General features: G+C 39.4%; 3 protein-coding genes across 5 annotated transcripts; 2 read left to right on the top strand and 1 right to left on the bottom strand.

The window, feature by feature from the left end:
• Window positions 1-830: 830 nt before the first annotated feature.
• Zip99c (Zinc transporter Zip99C) lies at window positions 831-14,967 on the top strand. Its single transcript, XM_076895510.1, has 5 exons — window positions 831-2,056; window positions 10,482-10,592; window positions 12,076-12,317; window positions 12,404-12,956; window positions 13,069-14,967. Exons 1-5 carry the CDS (start codon window positions 1,834-1,836, stop codon window positions 13,242-13,244), a joined length of 1,305 nt encoding a protein of 434 aa, XP_076751625.1. The 5' UTR covers window positions 831-1,833; the 3' UTR covers window positions 13,245-14,967.
• A 51-nt stretch (window positions 14,968-15,018) lies between these two features.
• On the bottom strand, window positions 15,019-17,699 carry Sil1 (Sil1 nucleotide exchange factor). 2 transcript variants are annotated; one of them, XM_076895508.1, is made up of 4 exons: window positions 17,361-17,699; window positions 16,669-16,952; window positions 16,265-16,524; window positions 15,019-16,197 (listed from the first exon to the last, which is right to left on the bottom strand). In XM_076895508.1, exons 1-4 carry the CDS (start codon window positions 17,476-17,478, stop codon window positions 15,489-15,491), a joined length of 1,371 nt encoding a protein of 456 aa, XP_076751623.1. In that variant the 5' UTR covers window positions 17,479-17,699; the 3' UTR covers window positions 15,019-15,488. The 2 variants fall into 2 exon arrangements, with proteins under 2 accessions (XP_076751623.1, XP_076751624.1); XM_076895509.1 differs by lacking the exon at window positions 17,361-17,699 and adding an exon at window positions 17,125-17,310.
• Window positions 17,700-18,406: 707 nt separating this feature from the next.
• On the top strand, window positions 18,407-22,679 carry LOC143423402 (nucleoplasmin-like protein). Of its 2 annotated transcripts, none has more exons than XM_076894709.1 (5): window positions 18,407-18,594; window positions 18,849-18,964; window positions 19,804-20,017; window positions 20,417-20,493; window positions 20,797-21,123. In XM_076894709.1, the coding sequence occupies exons 1-5, from the start codon at window positions 18,573-18,575 to the stop codon at window positions 20,881-20,883; spliced, it is 516 nt and encodes a 171-aa protein (XP_076750824.1). In that variant the 5' UTR covers window positions 18,407-18,572; the 3' UTR covers window positions 20,884-21,123. The 2 variants fall into 2 exon arrangements, with proteins under 2 accessions (XP_076750824.1, XP_076750823.1); XM_076894708.1 differs by lacking the exon at window positions 20,797-21,123 and adding an exon at window positions 21,330-22,679 and having other exon boundaries at window positions 18,409-18,594.
• The last annotated feature ends 89 nt before the right edge of the window (window positions 22,680-22,768 follow it).

The raw sequence follows: 22,768 nt of genomic DNA, 5'->3' as shown, positions 1-22,768 counted from the left end.
TAATTTTAAGTATTGCGCGTTCATTTTTATTTCATTTTTATCTCACTCTTAAGATGAAAACTATCGTGTAATTATTCTTGTAGTGTTTAAAAATCAGATGAATATTTTTTATCTTTTCCATATTGCCGACAAGATATACTGAAAGATAATGCATACATGGAAGTGGTGCGATATGAAAATGTTAAATGTCCTCGCGACAATATCAGTCGTTATACGACCGCCATTTTGTGCGAAATTAAACTATCCAATTAAATCCACTTTAAAATTCCAATAATAATGTATTCTGCATGTCCCGAAATGCATGAAGGCGCCAAGTATTATCATTGAAATTTCGAAGTAATTTTTCAACTGTCGGTGATTGCAATTTGCTTTCATTTCTCATTTACATGTGCAACCAAATATTTGCAAGAAAGTATCGTACACTAGCGCCTCTATCAATTTCGATGCTCGGCAACGATGAAAATGAATTTCACTTTTTATTACCCCCACCCCGCGCAATTTCTAAAATGTTTGCTTTTTTTTTTTAAATAATTAACTACTCGATTCATCATAAAATCGCTTTAAGTCATCTTCATTGTCCTTTCTTTCCCTGTTTCTCTCTTCAGAGACCTTACGACCTTTGGTTTTCCGCGTTACTCGAGGTAGACATATTCTTTATCTCTGTCTTGTATGCGCACGATCAGTCGGAGCGCTTCGGTAGCAATAAAAGGGACCGCCTTCGCCGTAACGCGCATTACCCGTTGCGTCGTTGCAGTGAGTGGATGATATTACACATTTTCTCGTTCTTGACGAAGCAAAGTAAGCACGAGACAAGACAGCAACAACATCACAGATCTGATCATTGATCAAGTGCTTGTTACGCTTGCTCGCGCAACATCACATCGTGAGGACGTACATAACCAAAAATACGACAACCGCAGAATCGTAGCCTCCAAAATACACATGTTCTATACGTTGTGCACCGTTGTGTAATCGTGTTTATCAGTAGTGACGGTAAAGGGAGGATCTCGATTTATCAGTGATCGCACGAACTTTTACAAATTCGAGAATATTCATAGAAAATACACAGAAACAGAGAGGTCGAGAGTGGAGGCAGGTTATCTACTGCTGTTGACATTTTGAGACGGACACTATTCTTTACTTCGCTCCTGTTTCCTTGGCATGAGATACCACCGAGATCAAACACGCCGAAACGAAGAATTGAAATAAAATAGAGGGTGAGGAACGAAAGGAGTTCGAGGAAGAGGCGCGCAAGTGTCGTCGACATCTTCGGAACTTGGAACGCGTCTGACAGTCGTTCTCGAATTAGTCATTGAAGAGCAGATATCCCGGTGCTTTTGTGCTTCTCATTGAAGCGGTATGAAATAACAAGAGGCTTGATTTGATCGAGAAAATCAACTGCTGTAGAGGCGGCGACAGCCTGATTTGTAGCGTCCGTACTCAGTCCTCAGTGTAGGCTAGTCGGCCGCTCGGTAGTCGTTGTCTCGACGATTTCCTAAAATTCGTTTATTCCGTTAAACCTTTCTTGCCCGACCACGACATCGCGTTACTCGAGAAATTCTCGATGCGACGACTTCATTCCCGGTTTGCTGATCAGTATTAAGATACAGTTACCTACCCGGGGTGTTCTTGGCCTCGAGAGGTTATATTTGGATAAACAGACTTTGAAGGAAGACGGATATTTGTGATTTTTATAAGTTACACCGGCGTCAAGTTTAAAGACGATAGTAGAGTAAGCGACAACGATCGACGAGAAGGTCGGAAGATAAAAAAGTTCAGCGAAATTCAAAGATATTTTGGCAAGAACAGTATTCGATACACAACGCATCAAACATGGCGGCGAGCATGTGCATACAACAGAATTGTACCGACTCGAACGGATTTCTGTATGAAATGATCATAGAGGATATGTGGAAACCATGGGAAGCTGCGGTGGAATATTTCGATTACACTCCGTGGCTGTTTTCCTTGCTCGGCAGCACTATGATTGGACTGACTGGTATCTTTCCCTTGTTGGTCATCCCGATCGAAGAAGGTGCCAATTTGAAAACTGGAGGTAACGCGCACTTTCACATTGACATCTGACCATCATTTATTTCCTTGTAGTCATGATATCTTCTTGTCAGCATGAGCCCACATGATTTAATGGAATCATGGTGTTCTTCTGCTGCGAGGATTCTGACGAATCACGGAGGTTATGTGTACATTTTAACGCGCACGCGGGAAATAGCTGACACTAGGTTAGTACGGGTGATCTGTACCAATCAAATGATTCGTTATACACCTTACCATCGCGATACCTGCGTTTAATAGGGCACTTCCGCCATTTTGATTTTTTGAAACCGCGAATGCAGTCGTCACGCGTTTAAATTACGTACGCGCCTATAATTTTACAGTAAAGAATCGAAAATTTTGTAATATAAATCTTGAGCATCGATTAGCTTGATCTGAAGAATGTTTTTCAACTTTGAATTACGTACGATGTGTTCAGAGATTAGATCATAGATAACATTCGTAGAAAATTAACGATTTGTTTTTAATAAAATTTTACAGAATTATCTAATCGATTCTCTTTACTGTAATCAAGAACGAACGTAATTGTTTTCAACGTGTACGTATGCATTAACAATTACCACGTAAAACAGTGTTTATCTTTGAGATAAGTATGCACGATAACATTCAGTCGATGTTTTATAGAAACAGCAAATCGCTTTCGGTAAGAACCATTGAAAATAACCACTGAAAATGAAATCTTCAAGTATCTAAATCCGTAGAAAGAACATGATTAAACACCAATAAAAATACCGTACCATTTATCTTTACGATTTGGTGGTTTCTACGTTTGAACGTTATCCATAATGTACTTTAACTAACGTATCTCGGTAATCTGAAATTTCTACACAGATATTTGACAGGAACACCAAGTTTTTACGTCTGAGGTGACAGGAGCGAGTAAATATTTGTGTGGAAGCGGTTTGCTACAATTCAAGTCTGAGGTCATGGGCTTATCAGTATTTCAAATTTCGGTCAACAATTTCATCCTCTTTCCTGTTTCTCTTTTCGTTAAATTAACACAGAGACTGCGTTCGTTCCACTTTACTACTAATTTTGCATTCCATTTTCACTTTTCAACCACAACGATACCCGATCGTCTACAATAGGATCGATCCGTGATTTCACCAGAAAACCGTCGTTGACCGAATCGGATTCAAATTGTTCGAAAAGAGAGAACAATAGTACCGACCATTACACACTTTCTTCTTGTTCTATTTCCACGAACTTTTACGAAATGATTGTTCTTTGCAGCGTAAAAACACGATGACGTTTCGATGAGAGAATTGAGCAAGCTTCTCGGGAATTAACGCAGCTGGGTTACTCAGAGTAACGGTTTATTTTACAATGCTCCATTTTCCTCTGTTCTTTCTTGGAAATGAATTTTATTATTTATAATCACGGCGGTCCTTGGACAAAATGGTAGACGCGCTGATTACGTCAGGTACATAAAATTCTCTCCGATGCTCGAACCGCTTGAAAAGGAACACACTCGGCCACGTGGAAAGATTCTGCTGCGCATATTGTTTGCCGCGTCGTCGTCGTACGATGCTTCGTGCCAGGCGTCTTCTCTTGAATCGTATATAATCTTGTCTCTTCGGAACACGAGTCGAACTGCGCCAAGGTATGTGCTTAGTCGAATCGTGCGCAACCAAATAGTTATCGTGTCGGTAGAGAAAAAGAACGGTACTTCAGAGAATATGTATTCTGGGAAGATTATTTTTCTAATCAAATGGTAACGTTAAAAAATTGCAGAGCCGATACAGTGCTCGATGCAGCGGTAGATGAACAACTTCAAAAAGGGATAACCAACACGTGGACCAGAAAAAACTGACGCAACCGGTTAGAAACGTGCCTGAAAAGAATGATGGGGCTTCGTTTTGACCTGGTCACGCCGGTCGACCGTTAACTCCATTCCCCGCGCATCGAGGGACACATTTGTTATCGTTCGAGCGGCGTTCGCGGTTAACTTTCGGTCGCGTTGTGATGCAAAGTGAAATCGCGCAACATGCGAACAAGCTGGATAGAATAGACGACGGTCCATTGTACGAGGCGCGATAGCGAAATCCGTGGTACCGTGTTCAAAGCGCTCGACGACGGCGTTTGTTCCGCGCCAATGCGAGCGCGCAAGGTCGTAGAACTTGGTCTGCGTCTGGTAACAATGGAATCCGCGAACTTAGAGAAGCAACCGGCGAATGCAAATAAGGTTTTTTATGCATTTAGATCACGTCCGACGGGCGAGAATAGCTGGCGTTGAGGAAACATGTAGACTTTCTGTTTAGCATCTTCAGAGACGGACTTGTGAACCCTCAAATTGTTTCTCTTCCTCGGGAACGTGCTACGTTTTACAAATTTCATCAAACTCGAATGGTTTTTTTATAACATAAAACGCAAAAAGCGTTCCTCCCGCGCTAACGAAAGAGCATTGCAGGGTTCATGTGTGCGTGGATAATGCGACACGCCACAGACGGTAACCCGAAGGTCGTGGAACTTGTTGGACACAATGGAGCGTACGAATGAAATTTCCAATTCGTTCGTGGAAGAAACACGTATGTGTGAGCGCAATGTTGTTCCACAAACGGACAGAAAGAAGGAATCCACGACCATGCAGCTGGAGCAGATGCACTCCAGACAAATTCGGTGGTGCTTTGTCGATCGTTGCGTAGAGAATTCGTTTGAGGCGAACGGCAACAGTGTCTTCCTTCGATTCGTTCACGATTTGCATACAGTAGCCAGAAAGAGTGTTTCTAAATCAAACTTGCAAATTGGTTACGAACTTGCAAATTAGTTGAAAAATATCAGTAAGTACGGGCAAGTTGTTGGTTTCGACAGCTTCTTCCGGTCGTACTTCCGTTTCACATACAGATTGAACTATCTTGCCGCCATACAGAAAGGATCGAAATTTGTTTCACTTGTCAACATTCTCTTCCAGAATGTTCCATTGATCATAGTGCCTGGCCGTTTCTGTGTCGAAACCTTTTACGTAAGGCTAAGAAGGGACCGTCGCGTTCCAAAGGGTAACCCAGAGTCACCGATCGAAGGAGGAACGAAGCAGCTGTTGCACCTGGCTTTCACTAACACCTCCGATTACACCTGGACGCGAAGAAGAGAAGCTGCGCGGAAAGATCAATACTTTGTCACGAGTTTTTCGTACTCTTTCTTTTTTCTCTGCGTTAAAACAACTCGTTAACGATAACGATCAAGGTAGTTCTCGCCTCTGTACTTTCGTTGCGTCGTGGCGTGACTCGCACAAGTTCAGAATTTCCAAGTTGCGTGTAGCTGTACAAGTTGGCGTCGTAGAAGTTTCTCGCAACCAGCGATCGATATATCCACCAGGTTATAATTTAAAGCAGAAATTGCAAAGCGAGATAATATTTAAACGTTCTCCGAACGCTCCACTAATTATCTCAATAATTGTTTTCCTCGGCTCGAGTTTAACCAGGCCTTTTTCATCCGTTTGTTTCTTCTTTCTTTTACATGTTCGATCCAGACACATGAATCATCCTTGGGCTTGTACATCATCAGCTTCAGTACCACGTTTGGTCATCGACCTTTTTCAAGAACAGTCCTCCGTTCTCTTCGTTTTTTCACAATTTCGCTGGTTTCATCACGAAAGGATTAAGGAAAGTGACCCATTTAGATTTCGAAACTCGGGATTGATCATGCAACGTTGCGCAACGCGATTTTCTGCCATTCGATCGGACTTGCACTATCGTCTGCGTCCATCGTCCCGATCTTTTGATCAGCTCTCGCTTCGAACAAATTCTCTATTACATTCGCCTCTCTCTTTATTTCAATACAAAAGACTCTTCGACAAAGTTAGTGAAGAGAAACGAACGAGACCCAAATATATCTGAAATTACAGGCTATTGATAGATACGTTTAGATCTGCGGCACGGTTATATCGTCACCGTGCCATTTGGAACGCGGTAATTGTTAGGGACAAATCTGGAAATGATCCACGCCGCGAGCTACGCTTCCCACATTCTAACCAAGCGAACGACTGTTCTGGAATGATTCCCATTATCCAACGCGTCTCGTTACTCCTGCCCACGATCCGCGTTCGCAGATGCGTTCTCGATTTCTTTCGCGTTCCAACTAAACGCAATTGGAATTCAACCAGACCTTCGACGAATTCAGTATCGCCAGCTGCAACCAATTTTCCTTCGATGCTATCGCATGCCTGTTATCGGATCGATTTTTCTACTTCAGACTCACGCCACACGAACATCTTTTTCTCCGTGCTCTATCTCTCCACCTCTATCGTAGATATAATTTCACGTTCGATCGACTGTGCGATACATTTTTTTTTCCATTCCCACGCCAGGAAAGAAACGTTGCGTTTCCCTCGTTCGATTTTCGTGCACGCGAGCACTCGGGCGCCCTGCACGTCCGGTTGATCATCTCGTTGAAGACAATCAGAGAATTGCGCTTCCAAGCGATTCGTTAGACGATCAGAGTGTCGGAGTCGTTCCAACGGCTGCTCCAATTGTTTCCTCGTAAACGGTGATAATTTATTTGCGACGCTTTCGAATGCACGCAGTCCATTATCCGACGGTTTTTCCGGTACGTGAACCATGACTGCATCGTTCCGCGTAACGCATCATCGTTTATTCTCGTCGCGACCGAGATGATCGATAATTCTTCGCTGGTAACCTTTTTTGTCGAGCAATTATGCATTATTGTTATGGATTATCAGGCGAGAATCAAATACGCATTAGTGGAGAATAAATGTGCAAAGTGCTGTTATGCCCGTGATGTTCTCTAGGATCGAAAGAACGCGGAGAATGGTAAACGAACAGCTTCGCACGTTCGCCTAACAAGGTAATTGCGCGAAATTACAATAATGGCAAGGTTTTGTCACGTGTTCAGATAGCACAATTAACCGTAGATCCTGCGCGGTTTCATCGAGTCGCGAGCGTGTGCACTGAAATCCTCAGGAGAGTTGAAATCAAGCGCTGACCAGGCCCTCGATCTTGCGCAACCATGGACAAATATATTTACCCACGTCGCAAATACACGATAAGGGGCTACGAAAAATTAACAATGACCGCTGATACTGTACTGATCGATGATCGATACGCAGTCCAATTAATCGATAACTTTGCGGCGACATTGTAATTATTCCATCGTGTATACCATGTTTGTCTGGCATAATTTGCGTCGCATCGCTTTCTTCTCGCCACGGTGTTTGTTTTTAGGTTACTTCATAAATTATCGGTCGCAAGCTCGTCTCCTCGGTCGAGCATTCGACTCCACGCGATCGAAATATCGCAATCTCGCAAAGCTCTCTTCGAGGAACACCCAGAGAATGAAATATTCATAAAAACGTTGTTAACATTCCAATCTATGTAAATAGCGGAATTTCAATTGAGCGGCGTTCTATTCCGAGTAATTCTGCGCTTTGCAACAGTATCATGATATTTCGTCATGAAAAAGCAGCGAGGTGATCCATAAGCGGTTCGAGGAATTTATCGCAGGGCGAAAAATCGACGCAGTTGTTGTTTAGTGTACAAGAAAACAGAAGGCAAGCGGATCGAGGCGGTTCTAAGGATTACGATTATTATAGATGAGGATTGTTAAAGCTAACGAGCCGCAGACTCATTGCGACTCATCATCACGTGCTGCAATTTGGGTATTTAAAGATAATGCGGATTTATCGTTCACTACTGCATCACGGAGTATGCTCGTTTGCGAATCAAGAGATTCTACGTGAATCGTAGGGATTCCCGTTTACGTTTTCTCCTATCTTATCGTTTCAACATTCAAATAACGAAACTCGAAACAAATATCTATACTCGGAATAAGAGCGATCAGTGTTCCAAGTTATTATTCTAATGCACAGATTGGATGTATAGAATGCGAATGACTGTACCCGTCTTGATCTTCCGGTGTAGCATTTCACTATCGATTTCTTTATGCACAAGATGACCCACAATTCAATTCATGGAAGATTTTCATCACCAGATTTGATAAACGAAATCGAGCGTACTTTCCACCGCGCCATTTCGCGCCGCTCCTACCAGCTGCGACACGAAATGGAGGCCAGCAGTTACGCCAAAACTGACGCAGTCAGGTTTGCGAGGAACTTTCAGCTATCTTGTATGAATAATTTCCGCGCAGTACTCGTGTACGATTATTAGGTATTACCGGAGTTGCATAACGGGCGCAAAAACAAGCGCGTATAATTTTCAACACCGTTCGTTAACGACGTAACAGCCGCGGGTATAGACGAAACAGAGAAATGGTTTTCTGAATGCCATCGATCATTTGTCGTCTCGTTGTGATTTCGCGGCTGACGGTGGTCATCAAAAATGCGTGCGACGCTAAATAGTTCGACTTTAATAACGGTCGATAAATAGTTTAATTCTAGCGAACACGGGGACATGCGCAGTATACGGAACGTCGTGTTGTTTTAACTCTTTCGGATAAAAAAAAGTTAAAAAAACGTTTTAATGCTGTTCACTCAAAACGAACGTTCAGTATGTTTTTCCTTCCTACGCTTTGTGTCTGTAATTGTTACACTCTTCTTTTTTCTTTTTTTTGGAATACACGCGCTTACATGTTCGTGGATTATCGAGCGATCGTAAAGAAATGGTAAAAAAGATATGACATTGTCTGGAGGTATTAAAGTTAACCGCGATTTATCGATTCGATGCATCATCGATCATGAGGTCGGTGCAAGGTTCACAGATTTGAGAGAAGAGAAATGATCGGAAGCTGAGCTTCGGAGGGGAAGTATCGTTCTTGAGGGGTTGAGGGGGACGTTTAGATACCCTGGTTATAATTATAACAGCGAAATGTCAAGAAAAACGTGACACTGTCTCTGTCAACCCATGATCGATAAACGGTTCGAGATATGCACTGCCTGTTTACTTGTTAGTGCAAATTATGTTGCCAGCTCTGCTGACACTTTGTGTTTTCGAATTTATAAAGACTCGGACGGGAATAGATTAGATGATACATATTAATGACAGTTCGCAATACGCAGTTAAATGTAAAACTGGTTTTCATAGAGGGTTATTGTGCTCGATCGACTCGAACATTTATTCGACATCTTGAAACGAACGGGTCATTATCGTGCAGAATAATTAGCGGCAGTAATAACGTTTGATTATTACTGCTCGTACTACAGATGGATTAATTAAGAGTTGACTGACCGTCTTGGAAACAGACTTGTTTTTTAATTGAATGCGTTTAATTATTCGTACGTATCTAACGTAGCCTTCAAATGTGTAGACTGGAGAGTCATCAGATTTCTAAAACGGAGCTGTTAAATGAACAATTCGAAAACAATTCGAAAACGATCACTCGTGAAATTAAACGGCATAGGCAAATTAGAACGTCCGTATCATTAGAAATTAAGGACAGCGTGCTCGTTATGCTCATTAACAGTCCGCCTGATGATGTCTACTGACGCAAAAACTGGATCAAGGCCTATCAATTAATTGTCTTGTCTCGAACGAAACGAGCTTGACTCGTTCCTTCAATTTTTAATAACCATCTAAATTTCTCCTCGCGTTTATCACGCGCAACACGGCGCCGGAAGTATACATCGACCACCGATCTCGTATGCTCCCCAAAATAATCCCCGGGTCTCCGAAATCAATTACGATTCACAATCGACAGGAACCGGAATAATAAAACGATTGCGATCCGTTCTTTTCAGATGCAACGATAACAGGCTTTACGTAACCGGATAATACAACGAGACGCCATCGCATCGCGAATCATAAATCGAGGGACGATCCGATTTAATTCGACGCGCGAATTGCCAGCACAAACATCAGTATAATTGCCAGCCAGCCCGGTTAACGAAATGAGATACGGTTAGATACAAACGAACGATACGAGGCTTTTTGATTAATTTCGTCGATGATATCGTACGCGATCGAAGATTCAGCTGGCTTGATTATCTCGCGTGAAAACAATCGGAGCTTTTGCTCGCTGATCTCGCGTTCGTTCGAGTTTCCATTCAGTTTCTCGCTGGTCGCCATCGTCGATCATTCGAACGGAAGAAGGCAGAAGGTAAACTGCACTTTAAAGGGACCAGCCATCCACGCGGTTGGGAAAATCGTTCGACAGTAAAAGTCTAAGCGTCACGCGAGTTAACTTCAATATTTATCAGCTCCGCGCAGGAGAAACCGATCGCCCACACCTTATTGCTGAGCTTGTGCCCGCCGTTGCGTGCACATTAACGCTCCGAACGAGTTTCCGGAATATCTTTAATCGTTTCTATAAACGATTGTGATAAAAATAGATGTGTACGATCGCTGTATATCTATACAGTTCGTTTCGTTTCTAATTTTTGCCGACTTTAGAAGCAAAATACTTACTTGGGTAAATGGTGGATCACGTTAACCCACTTTGTCAAGACGTTGCGAATCACACCGATCCTTTTTAATCGTTTGCTTCTGTTTCTGTTGCAGACAGCGCTGGTACGCTGAAAATATTGCTGAGCTTCGCAGTCGGTGGTCTTCTGGGCGACGTCTTCCTGCATCTGCTACCGGAAGCATGGGGGAACAGCGCCCTGAAAAGCGGTACGCATTCATGAAAACAACGTTAAGAATACAACGGGTAACCGGGCGTGCACGTTAAAGGGGCCGAGTATACGATCGAGAGCTATAAAATAGTTGAACGTAAACTGTTCGGTCGGAGATAATGTATCAGCAACCGGTGGCTCGTCCTCGCTTGCAATATCGGTCCGCAAAATGGCAGCAGAGGCGGTTTGCGATTCATTTCTACATGAGTCATACGAGATAACGAGCTGGCCAATGGGACGTAAGCGCGGATGAACTTTGGACGGCAAATTCTTCTCTGTCCATTTCACTTTCCAATTTTCGAGAACATTAGACTTTCTGAAGTTTTTTAAGAGAAAAGTCCAGATCGTACAGAGCATTAATAAAAGTTAGCGACCTAAAGAAAAACATCCGTCCGTACACGATCGTACAACCAAGTGTTTGCGAAACAAAAAGGAATTCACGACAAAACGTGGGAAATTCGAGTCATCGTCGCTCGGTATTTCTCACCTGACGAGCGATGCCACCGCTGGAAAGGTCGCAAACTTAAACATTCTTTACGCATCGTTAGCAAAACATTGCGTAATCGATCTAATAAATTACGTAACGATGAAGCGTGCAAAGGAGTGATGCGCGAGGAAGCGGTCGGAAAGTTGGTCAGGGGTTAAAGCCTTGAACGGTTCGATCCGTTGGAGTCCGTTCGAGAGTTTCGTCGCGGGCACGTGTAGGCCGAAGAACAAGAATGAGTTTGGAAAAAAATACGAGCGAGAACGGTGTCGGATATTAAGCTTGAGAGCACTGGGGGATCAATCGATCGTAGTCAACATCTGCGTACCAAACATAGAACGGCTCTAATCGCTTCTTCGGCTGCTAAATCGGGCGTCTCTGCACAGATATCAGCTGCTTTTATCGATCTTTTAATTGCTTCGAACTCCGTTGACTGCTGCTACTTCTCTTCGTACTGACTTGCAGTTTACTGTGCAACTAACTAGTAGAATCTTGCATCCGATGGCGCAAAGTGCGAATTTCTTTTCAATCGAACATCGTATAACTAAATTGCACATCACTTAGGCCACGGGCTGTAATTCATCATATTAGAGGTATGCTAAGCGTTGCTCGAGGCGATCCTTCACCTCCGTCGACCGCTTTGTGAGTGGCTCAAGAGACGATCTGAAACTCTATTGTGCTTCAGTTGCGGATTTCAATTGCCGGATGATTGCCTCTTCTAAATTAAGCCAGCTCGTTCCTGCTCCACCTACGAATCTCATTTCACCTTCGTTGCTTCAGATATTTATCTACGCTCCTCTTTATCCGGATAAATATCATGCGTGGCTCGTTTCAGAATCGTCCATTATGAATCTACTCCTTGCGGTCGATTAACCCCCTTTCACGTACTGAGTTTTCCAACTTTAGACTCGAATGAAATATCCTTGTAACGTGGCGAGAAAGCTTTTCTCGTTTTATAAATCTCGATATGTAAGAACTCTCGTTTTCCTTTCAACAGCGGATGCTGGTCATCCGTCCATGACCTGTGGACTGTGGCTGCTAGGAGGGTTCCTGGTGTTCGTTATAGTGGAGAAGCTGTTCGCGTTCGAACAAGAGGCTGAAATCGAGGATGCTGACGTGGATAAGGCGGAATCACACGAGGAAAGCAGTATGGAGGCTGAAAAAGAGATGGAGAACAATAACTGCATCACTCTAATCGGAGGCAATCAGAAGAACGGTTTTCCGAAAGTCATAAACGAGGTAATTAATACCCTTCCTAATAAGAATCGGGTAGTGTCTAGTACAAATCTTTTATACCTAAATTGTCTTCTCCAATTCAATTGCAGGTATTTTTGGAAAAGAAGAACGGTTACTCAAAATTGCCAAATGGCTACAAAGATGTGGCCAAGAACGTCTTCGTTAGCAACGGCATTAAGCCAGTATTAATGTGCGACGAGCTGTCGAGTACCCTGAAAGGATTGCCGTTAGACGAGACGAAAGATTACCTGAAGAAGTTAGCGACAACCAACGGCTTTTCGAGTGAACTGCAGAAAAATCGTTCGAATAACGACAAGACGAGCATTACGTCAGACGATCAAAAGACTGTTAAAAAGGAGAAATCCAAACACATAACCGGCTATCTTAACCTGATGGCAAATATCATAGACAACTTCACACACGGATTAGCCGTGGGCGGTTCTTTCCTTGTATCCTTGCGGTTGGGTATGCTCACCACATTCGCCATTCTCATACATGAGATCCCTCATGAGGTCGGGGATTTTGCAATTCTGCTACGTAGTGGATTCAACAGACGGGACGCTGCTAAGGCCCAGCTTGCCACTGCTAGCGGTGGCATCTTTGGCGCCATGTCAGCGGTGATCTTCTCTGGCGGTGAAGTAGGTGAGTGACATCCTTGAAACGTAAATCCTCGAGGTAGTGAGAGCTAACTCGGAAATTTCTCGAATTATTCTCGGAATGATATACCTTTGTAACGCTAGTTCTTTCTCTTCAGGGGCGAAGACAAGCTGGATACTACCCTTCACCGCGGGTGGCTTCCTTCACATCGGTCTGGTGACCATTCTACCTGAACTGCTTAAGGAATCTAGTCCGAAAGAATCCTTGAAACAAATACTCGCGTTGGTCTTCGGTATTATCTTGATGGCGCTTTTGACGATCCTTTGCGATTAGGATTACTTCGTCTTGCAATAGCGTTAGGTTTAATAGGTCGATTTACGGTATTGGCATTGTCTATTGCATTACTTCAATAGTCAGTCTTATTACTCACACGCATGGAAAATATCATCGCTATCTTGATTACAATACATTAAGGACGAAGCATTTTAGTAATTATATCACTGTAAAAATTTCTAAACAAAGTGATTAGAAAGGGTTCTAATTTGTAGAGTGATGCAATGAATAGCTTCAATACCGTATATCGATGAGTATCGAGTGTAAAATTTCATTTATGTTAGCGTCCCTCGGTACGTGTTGAAATGAGTAATTCGAGTTTGCCATATGGAGTTCCACCGTGTAATACTTGTTGCTCAATGATGGTGCATCTGTGCCGGAAAGTGGTAGAAACAAGGAACGACGATTGACCACTGACCAAATCCTTTTAAGAATTGTGATGTAACTTTTGTATTGAGTTTAGTTCGAAATATTACTCCATAGTCCTCTGTATACTCGAAGCGTGGCTAGTACTTTTACATTTGGTTCAGTCGCAGTTGCTTTTAAGTTTCTCCGTAATCGATTTTTAAGCAGTATATACACATACATCCACACAGTTTCGTTCTCACTTCGGTAAAGTACGTCTTCGATTGCCAATCTTCTTTCGAGGCAGAACTAACGTTCTTTTGAAGAGGGAAAAAGAATTACTTTTATATTTTTCGATCGTTTATTGGGGATCGTATTATTGGCAATTCTGTATTATCGATTTATATTCACACACACACACACACACATACATACATATATGTGTGTGTGTGTATATATTCACATTAATGGGATAGTACTGTTACAAACCTGGCATAGTTTATACATAAATATACGTATGTTCCTCCGTAAACTATCGAAAATGTGCAGGAAACGTCATTCCGTTTCTATGATATCGACTTACTTTGCACTTAAAACTTTGTTATCTAAGCGTTACACTGTAAAACCAATGTTGACGTATGACTTTCACGTTGTGAAAACGGATTATCGTGTACATAATGCTTATGCTTCCTTGTTTATTGTTAGAAAAAAAACCTTGAAACTAAAAAAAAGAAATGTTATAAATTACGCACAGAAAGATAAGCGTATTTTCGGATGCGAGTACTGTTTTGTTGGATATTTGCATTCCAACATAATTGTATATTTTAAGTTCCTACAGTGTAATGTAAATAATGTACTGCATATACACGTATCCCTCTTATTATAAGAAAAGGCAAACATTTTTTAAAGTAAATATAAAAATGTTTGTACATCAAATCGCAGCCTGAAATGATTCAGAAAGAAAAAAGAATCTGTAAAATTGGTATATACATAGAGATAGAGTCATTGTACGTAATAAAAATTGAAAGATTATATAAAATCAAGTATTTTAGAGAGATTTATGGATTAGATAAATCATTGTACCGAAAGAATCCACCTATTCTTCATAGTCTTGTGTATCATATAAAAGGTGCACGTTTTATAAATCGCACAAACATAAACACAATCCTTGTACTTAAAAGGGGAAACAAGGTATTCTATCACAAAAAACAGTTCGTACATGAGCATCCTTTTTAAACACATGTAAATAGATTTTTGGAACTTACGAAGCTGATTAATCAGCAACTTGGCAAGTATATTTTCTATAAACTATGACTACACGAACAAATTGTTCATATGTAATCATTATGATTTGTAAATAAAGTATTTTATTCTATAATATGGGTCTTGGTACCATTTTCTTTTTTTTTTTTATGGAAACCATGGATACGAACAGTACAAAATAATTTATTAAATAATCTTCTTAAAACATAAAAAAACATAATACTCTTTTGTTTATTCAATAGGTAACTCAAATTTCTTATATATTATATGTACATAGTAGTTTCTAGGAGGGGAAGTACAGTTGAGAAAACACATATTAATTACGTTCTAGTCCCTACGTTTACGTTTCTCGTTTTCGATACTGAAGGAACAAACGTGCGAATTATACGTAGTTGACAAGTGTTTTCACGATAGTACTCTCCTCGTTAATTCCCACACATATATACACTCATCTTATGATACATTCATTAAAACCGATAATTGTTACCAAACGTGTATTTAGTAACAATCTTTGTGGAATATTAGCAATCGATATTTAAGTATCTATGACATAAAACTTTGTACAACCATAATTTTATAACGTCAAATAAATATAGTCTTATCCTTATGAGCCCATTTAAAATTTTTTCTTTGTGTCTACAATTCATCACGTGTATTTCCAGTAGCCTCAAGTTTATCAACCAATAAATTTAAATTCTCAAACAAGTTCAAGTTCAATACATGTTGTATAACTGGAAGCAATTCATCTTTGCTTTCTCTAAACTGATCTATACAAATAGGTGCAGCGGTGATCATGCTGTCAAATATAGTTTCAAGAAATTCATAGCTATCAGTATTCAGCTGAGCACTCTGTTCATCTTTAAAGCTTTCTATCAACAGATTGCTCAAATGATTGCAATATTCATACATTAATAATTTTTTTTCGATATCTGCGCTTGCATATGCTTTGGCTTTTAATTGTTGCTCTTTGGCATCGGCAATCTCTTGTAAATTTTGTCTCTCTATAATCAAGTCATTGATCAATTTCATAATTTTTATTTGTACTTGAAACTGATCGTCGACTAGAATCTTTCCAAATATTTCTACTCCTCCATGATCAATCCATGCTTTCTGTGCAGCTGGAAACTGTCTTATTAAGGCACTCAAAGCGAAAAGACACCTCGATTTTACTTCCATTTTAACATTCGTGGATAATATATGTAATAATTTTTGAACAAAGTCATTTTCTAATGCTTTCAATTGTACCTTGGGATTAGATTGAACAGCTGCACCTAAAAGCCTTAAAGCTTCCGCCTTTATTTCATTGTTCGTTCCATTGAGACACGGAGATATAATTTTATTCATGCTGTAATTAAAATTTCAACAATTTTCATAATGTTTTTTATTACAATAAAAATTCATTTCACACGTACCCCTGCATATCGGCAAAAGTTTTAGCATTATCAATGTGATGAAGTAGATATTCTAAATTATATAAAATATCCAAAACCTCTTCTGTTTCAACATTTGTTAAGGTTCCCATGGTAATCCCATTTTTATGAGTCTGAAACTTCTGAAAATAGTTACTTAATAATTCTGCATCTGTTGTAATGTTTACTTCGAGTGCTTTGAACTCTTTCTTCAGAGTTTCATAATCTCTAAACTTTTGTTTTATTTGTTGCGTACGTTCATCCTAGAAACGTAAATCGCTCAGAAAACTTACTTGTCATGCATCGCTTAGAGTGTCCCGCAGGTTTTCATATAAACTTTACTATTATATTATATGAACTTTACCTATGGGATACTCTCTGTACTATTTATAGCCAAAAATAATTACGTCTAACTCTGGAATATTTTTACCACTGTCTTCTTTGATTTGTTTCAACCTGGCTTTCAATTCTTCGATCGGATGATTGAACAAATCAGATTTTTCTGTGGGTATAGGATCTTCCTCTTCGAAGATTGCTTTTTCTGGATGCAACGTCAAAGAATTTGCATTCGAACTGTTCAAATTGCCACTCGAATCCTTTTCTTCCGCATCTTCGCTGTCCATTAATTTAGCTTCGGTTACTCCGGTCTGAAAATTGTGTCGCACATGCAAGCCTCCAGGAATAGGCGTACCTAATGAGAGATTAAAAGAGAAACTGACGCAACGAGACACAGAAATTGCATTCTCTTTTTACAAATAAACAATTCGATTATAAAATTAATCAGGTAATTGATCAATCTATTTGCACCACCAAATAAAATTCTGTATACGTCACTGTTGTATATAACTCATAGGATGTCGTACTTCTTTACACATTAAACGTATTTCGAACAATAATAAACGCGAAAAAAGTTACGGAAATTTTTCACGGAGTCAGTGATCTTATATTTCCGGGAGAACACGTAAGTCACTGTTTATCTTCTCGAAGGAACCGCGACGTCAAATTTGACTGACGTGGTCTTAGGAAGAGCACAATCAGTTGCGTAAAAAAGTAGTCCCAAAATGTACGTGCGAATAACACTAAATAAACGTTCACGTACCTTTCTTTACTGTTTGCCATTCTCGTGTTGGCACAAATGTCGTCTCGTTTTTTTCAGTGTTACAGAAAATTGCCGGTAACAAAAGTAAACAAGTTAGAATAATCATATTGGCCCGCATTCTGATCAGTTCCTGTCGGTCGACCGAGGGCTACGACTTTTGACAAGATACGACAATGACTTTTCACAAAATTATGAAAAATCTCTCGGTGAAATTACGTCGATAGTATAGTCGACACTATTCGATTTTTCTTTGAAATTCTTTCATCACACTTTTATTCAATTTAGGTATTATTCACGTGTTGCGTCCGATATTTATGCAGTTAGTGTGTCAATGTTAGTTCCACGTTTCGCCACCAGGGCACACGTAGACCAATAGCATTTTAGCACGATGTTGCCAAATTTTTCATTCAAATCGTGTTACTATTCATTAAACACATTTTCAAATGATTATTCAAGGCTAATATGTTCGAGAGAAGAAATATTTTTAAATCTCCTCATTTTTTAAATATATACACCAGTAAATATGTAGTATTTAACCTCTGTTTCCCATTCTTTTATTTTAGAAGAAGTCGAATATAATTATATAATACCGTTTGTTTAGCGTTACTAAGTAAGACAAGTTTTGTATTAAAAGTTATTGGAAAACCAATGTGATTTACTTTAATAATTTACCATCGATTAAATCTTTCATGTTATCATTAAATAACGAAGAACGCGACCACCCCTACCACACAGCTGGCCTTTTAGATAGAAATATAATTCATACGTTTAATGTTTTATTACCTCTCGTAATTCCCAAAATTATCATTCTCTAAGAGAGTGACAAAAAACGTTGAACAGGGTATAAAATGAAGTTTCAATGTTTATTTGACCTATTTCTTTGACAACGCGAGGATAATGCAGGGGGGAGTGAATAATACCCCTCGTAAAGACTTCAGTGTAGTTCCATGATGTTAGATGGCAACGCTGTTGACGATAGTTGAAAGTGCATCCACCAATCAAAGAGAAGAACGTATTCTAGGCGCGCAAGGCTGAGTACGCGAAACTCATTTGCTACGCGTTCGTCTAACACGTGCGACCACTGTTCTTCGCGCAGTGACCGTTGTGCGCGCGGCGTCTTTTAGCTTCTCCACTCTCGTTCGGCACGCACACTCCAACGGGTACCTTCTATACGTCCACTAACGAGAATCGTTTAATATCAAGCCGATCGTCATGGCAGAGGAATATCTTTACGGTAAATATCAGAAGTCGTGTTATTGTGAACGTTACGGCTCCTTTATTTTGTGGCGCACGCGATTACTTTCGTTGTCGCTGGCCATTCGACGCGAGCGGTACTATGGTCGAGACGCCGGCTGGCTTTCGGCCATTGTGACGAGTCCCCCATTGTCCTCTAAGGAACTAACGAACTTGCGTTTTTTATCTATCTATGATACAACGGCAAGCAATTACGATATTCCGTGTGCGTACTATTGTGATTTGTGTGTTCAGGAATCACTCTCGAAGGAGCCAATTCTAGCGAGGTATGGGATCCAGAGCACAAGAACGACGACGCAGACGGCACGAACCAACATTTCGGTGCCGATCAAAAGCTTATCATAAAAATGGTAAGTAGAAAATATGGGGCGAGAAATTGGATAATCGTTTTGTCTTTTACCACTCTCCGGTGCGCTCTGCGATTTTTCTTTCCTTTTCATTCTCCCCCGATCGAGGGGGACGAATTTTCGTTGACGCGCGATTTCGTCGACAATGGCTCTACCATTCGATCCACGATGTATCTTCGATTTATTTAGATCTAAAAATTCTTGAATTTTTACCAACAGCCGAGCATAATTTCGCTTATCGTTCTATTGACCGTGTAAAAATATATGACCAATATTTGGCGTCGCTGGTAATCCTGATTTTTCGAGCGCTTTCATCACTTTTCGTTACGTTCGCGCGCGAATTTTTAACTGTGCCACGGAACTCGTATAAAACCTTCTATCATAGTCTCCATTCTTCGTTTTCGTGTGCTAAGATAACCCCTTTTTGTTTTCGAATTTTCGAGAAACCGAAGAACCAAACTTTTCCGTATCTCTATTTACCTCAAAATGTGCTAATTATGTGCATTCATTAATTACCGATTTGCGTATATTTTAATAGAAAAATGCTTTCTAATATAATCGAATGGTTATAAACGTATGTAATTGAAGGATCACTGCCAAGTTCTTTTGTCAAAGTATTTATAGTTGTTTATAGCAGGCACAAAATCTATAGTTGTATGAAGTATTGAAATTTCATTTATACACGAATAATAGAATATCTTGCATAAGATATTGGAATATTTTGCACAAATATACTTTACGTAATAATTTTTATTTTTGTTCATATACTCGTATGTGCTTTTGTTGGGTGGTGCAATTTCAAACAAAGCAAAGTTATAGCTGGTTCTGTTTGCTTTTTAAAGGCACTTTTAGGTCCAGAGGCTAAACCTGGAGAACTCAATGTACTACAAGTTGAGGCGATGGGACTAAAAGGACCAATCAAAACGCCAATAGCTTTGCTCGAAATGGGGAAAACAGCACAGATTATTCTGGACCTCAGTTTTCCTGACCCCCCAGTAACATTCACTTTGATCAAAGGAAGTGGGCCCGTTCACATAGTAGGACACAATCTCCTTGGTGAGAAATTTTTTGTTTTTCTTTATTATTATATTCAATTTTTAACCCCCGTGTATAATTTTATTTTAACATGAAATGCATGCTAAAGAGTGAATTCTTTTAGAATTATAAGTTACTGAACATTGGAAAGGCGATAATTTCAACGGGACGCCTTTTAACAGTAGTAACAATTATAATACACTAAATTTTGATGCTTAAACAATTTCAACAAAAATTACATGCATTCAATTAAACAAGAATCTTGTCTATTACATTCCATCGTTAAATTTATTGAAGATATATCAAAGTTTTCTCAAACGATTGATGCAATTATTCAATGAGAATTTGTCAAGAATATTTCTTTTCTTGAAGAAAGTAAATGAAATGAAATAATTTTTTGTTATTTTCGATTTTTTTTAGGCACACACATGGAAGAATTCGACGATATGGACGATGAAATGGAGGAGGAAAACATCGATGATGATGACGATGATAAGGTACAAATCTTTCGATAACTACTATAGTTAAATTGAATAGATAATACATATGTACATATTAAAAGTTAATCAAAAGATTGCCATTAAAGAAAAGGCTGTATTAATAACTGACATTCTAATTAGGCTTTTAAAAAGAATATTTTGAGAATTGATATAAGAAAAATGCAGGATATTTTCCATCAAAATAATTGCATACAAGTAGTTCGATTCGATGATACCAGTCCTTGTTATGCTTTTATTATGTATATTAAAAGAAGTGATATTAGTATTTCATTTTCTATATACTAAGAATACAAATTTCAGGCACCACAAAAGAAAAGAAAGCATTCTGCAGAGGGTAAAAAAAATGGCACGAAGCGTGCTAGGATGGATGAAGCTGTAGACAAATAGAGTCCTAATATTAAAGTGCTGCTATTCAATCATCCTCCAAAAAATAAAATAAGTTTTACCAAGAATATTTTAAAATCACGTTATACGAATATTAAGATTTCCGGGGGTAGGGGGGTGGGGGGCTCAGAAGACTGTTTGACGAATAAACGAAAATCGTGGTGAATAACTTTCTGCGTTTGTGTTTTCATTCCATGTGTCTGTTTTATTTTTTTGCACAATAAATCATCCCATTTTGAAACAGTTGCTTTTATTATTCTTTACTCATCACGTTTCCTCTTTTTCCATTCGTTGTTATTTAATATTATAGGAAGAGAATAATGCATTAGAATGTCAGTGAATGGTACAATCTTTTATGAAAAAACTTTTATTTTAAGATAAGAATGCTACTTGTGTCTTTTTGAAGCTATTTCCGTAGCTATATTCTCTTTGTTATTTCAATACACTAGGAACCAGAAGACGAAGAAGACGACGAAGATGAACCCAAGAAGAAGAATGCCAAATTAACAACCGCAGCCAAATACAAAAATCAAGCCAATAAGAACAAGAAAAAATAAGCATGAGCCTTAATAATATGGAAACACAACAAACTTTTAAGTTAGGCTAATAAGCGTAAGTCCATCATTATCATCCGCATTTGTGCGAATCTAGTATCGTTTTCACCAGATTATCAGACGACGAACGTTGCCTTCCACGTTTCTACAACACAACTGGACCAATGAAATACTATAAGAATGTTACATTACATAGTTACATTTAACGAATAATAATGCCGTTTTATTGGTCCATGAACATTTTAATTAGGTCATAACATTTAATGTGAACAAAAAAAAGAATGAAGCGGAATATCTCTTAGCGTCGAATGTTTCTTCGATATATAGCCGAAACATTTCTTCAAAATGCCTTAGAGGAATGACCCTTAAAACGTATTAGACAAACTCTACGGATATTAAGCGATGTGAATCAAAAATTATTTTTTTGACAAAATTTTATGGAGTTGAAAAGTTTCGAAGGGCATTCTTCTTAGAGCCAATCGCACATACTCAACTTGTTTTATCTTGTTACGAGGACATTACGAAAAAAGAAAAAAAACAAAAAAGATAAAAAAATTTACCAAGAAATCCGTGGGGTAATTGTAAGGAACACGGTTTTTGAGGATGAATGTGAAAAAAAGAAAGACAAATACACTTGGCCCAGTTGTTGTTAATAAAATTAGTGGAAAGCACGGACTGTACCTACAGCGAGGTGTATAATGTATTGTTTCCTTTTTTGTCTTCTCCGATGCCGTGTTCACACATCGACACTTCCAGTAATGCGAAAGATTACACTATTCTAATGTAATCATGTAAACGTGATTCAAGTGAAAAATTTAATTATAATGCTCTTTAATGAAGAAAAAAAAAACAGATTGCGAAGATAACGTTCCAGTGTAATTTATTATTATTTTCGTGTGTACAAGATGGGGAAAGGGTAATAGTCACAGAAACCCTTATACTAGAATGTTAATAATGACTGTAAAGAATAAGAAAAAAGAAAGAAAACGATGAGATCAGAATTAAAGAGAAAAAGAAACATATTTACGCGTCATCTCGACATTCATTCCATTTGATGAAAGATAACAGAAGAGGGGGTTACACAGGTGTACTACCACAATGTGATGCTCTTACATCAGTGTTTATATGCGATTAAAAGCATATGCGAAGCGTGTGTAAAACATGCCCGTGCGATTGATAAGTAGTCTGTACACCTATTTTGTACATATACGATACAATAAAAAATTTCACAACTTTTAATCAGTATCGCACGATGTAAAATTTATTGGAACACCTTTCCTGGTTTTACACAAAGAGGACAAGTAACTAGGTACCCGTAGGTTAAGAGATTTTCT

The sequence above is a fragment of the Xylocopa sonorina genome, chromosome 5, assembly GCF_050948175.1.
Source record: "Xylocopa sonorina isolate GNS202 chromosome 5, iyXylSono1_principal, whole genome shotgun sequence".
Taxonomy (NCBI): Eukaryota; Metazoa; Arthropoda; class Insecta; order Hymenoptera; family Apidae; genus Xylocopa; species Xylocopa sonorina.
Note: the sequence above shows the minus strand (reverse complement) of the source record. Positions and strands in the feature narration are given on the sequence as shown.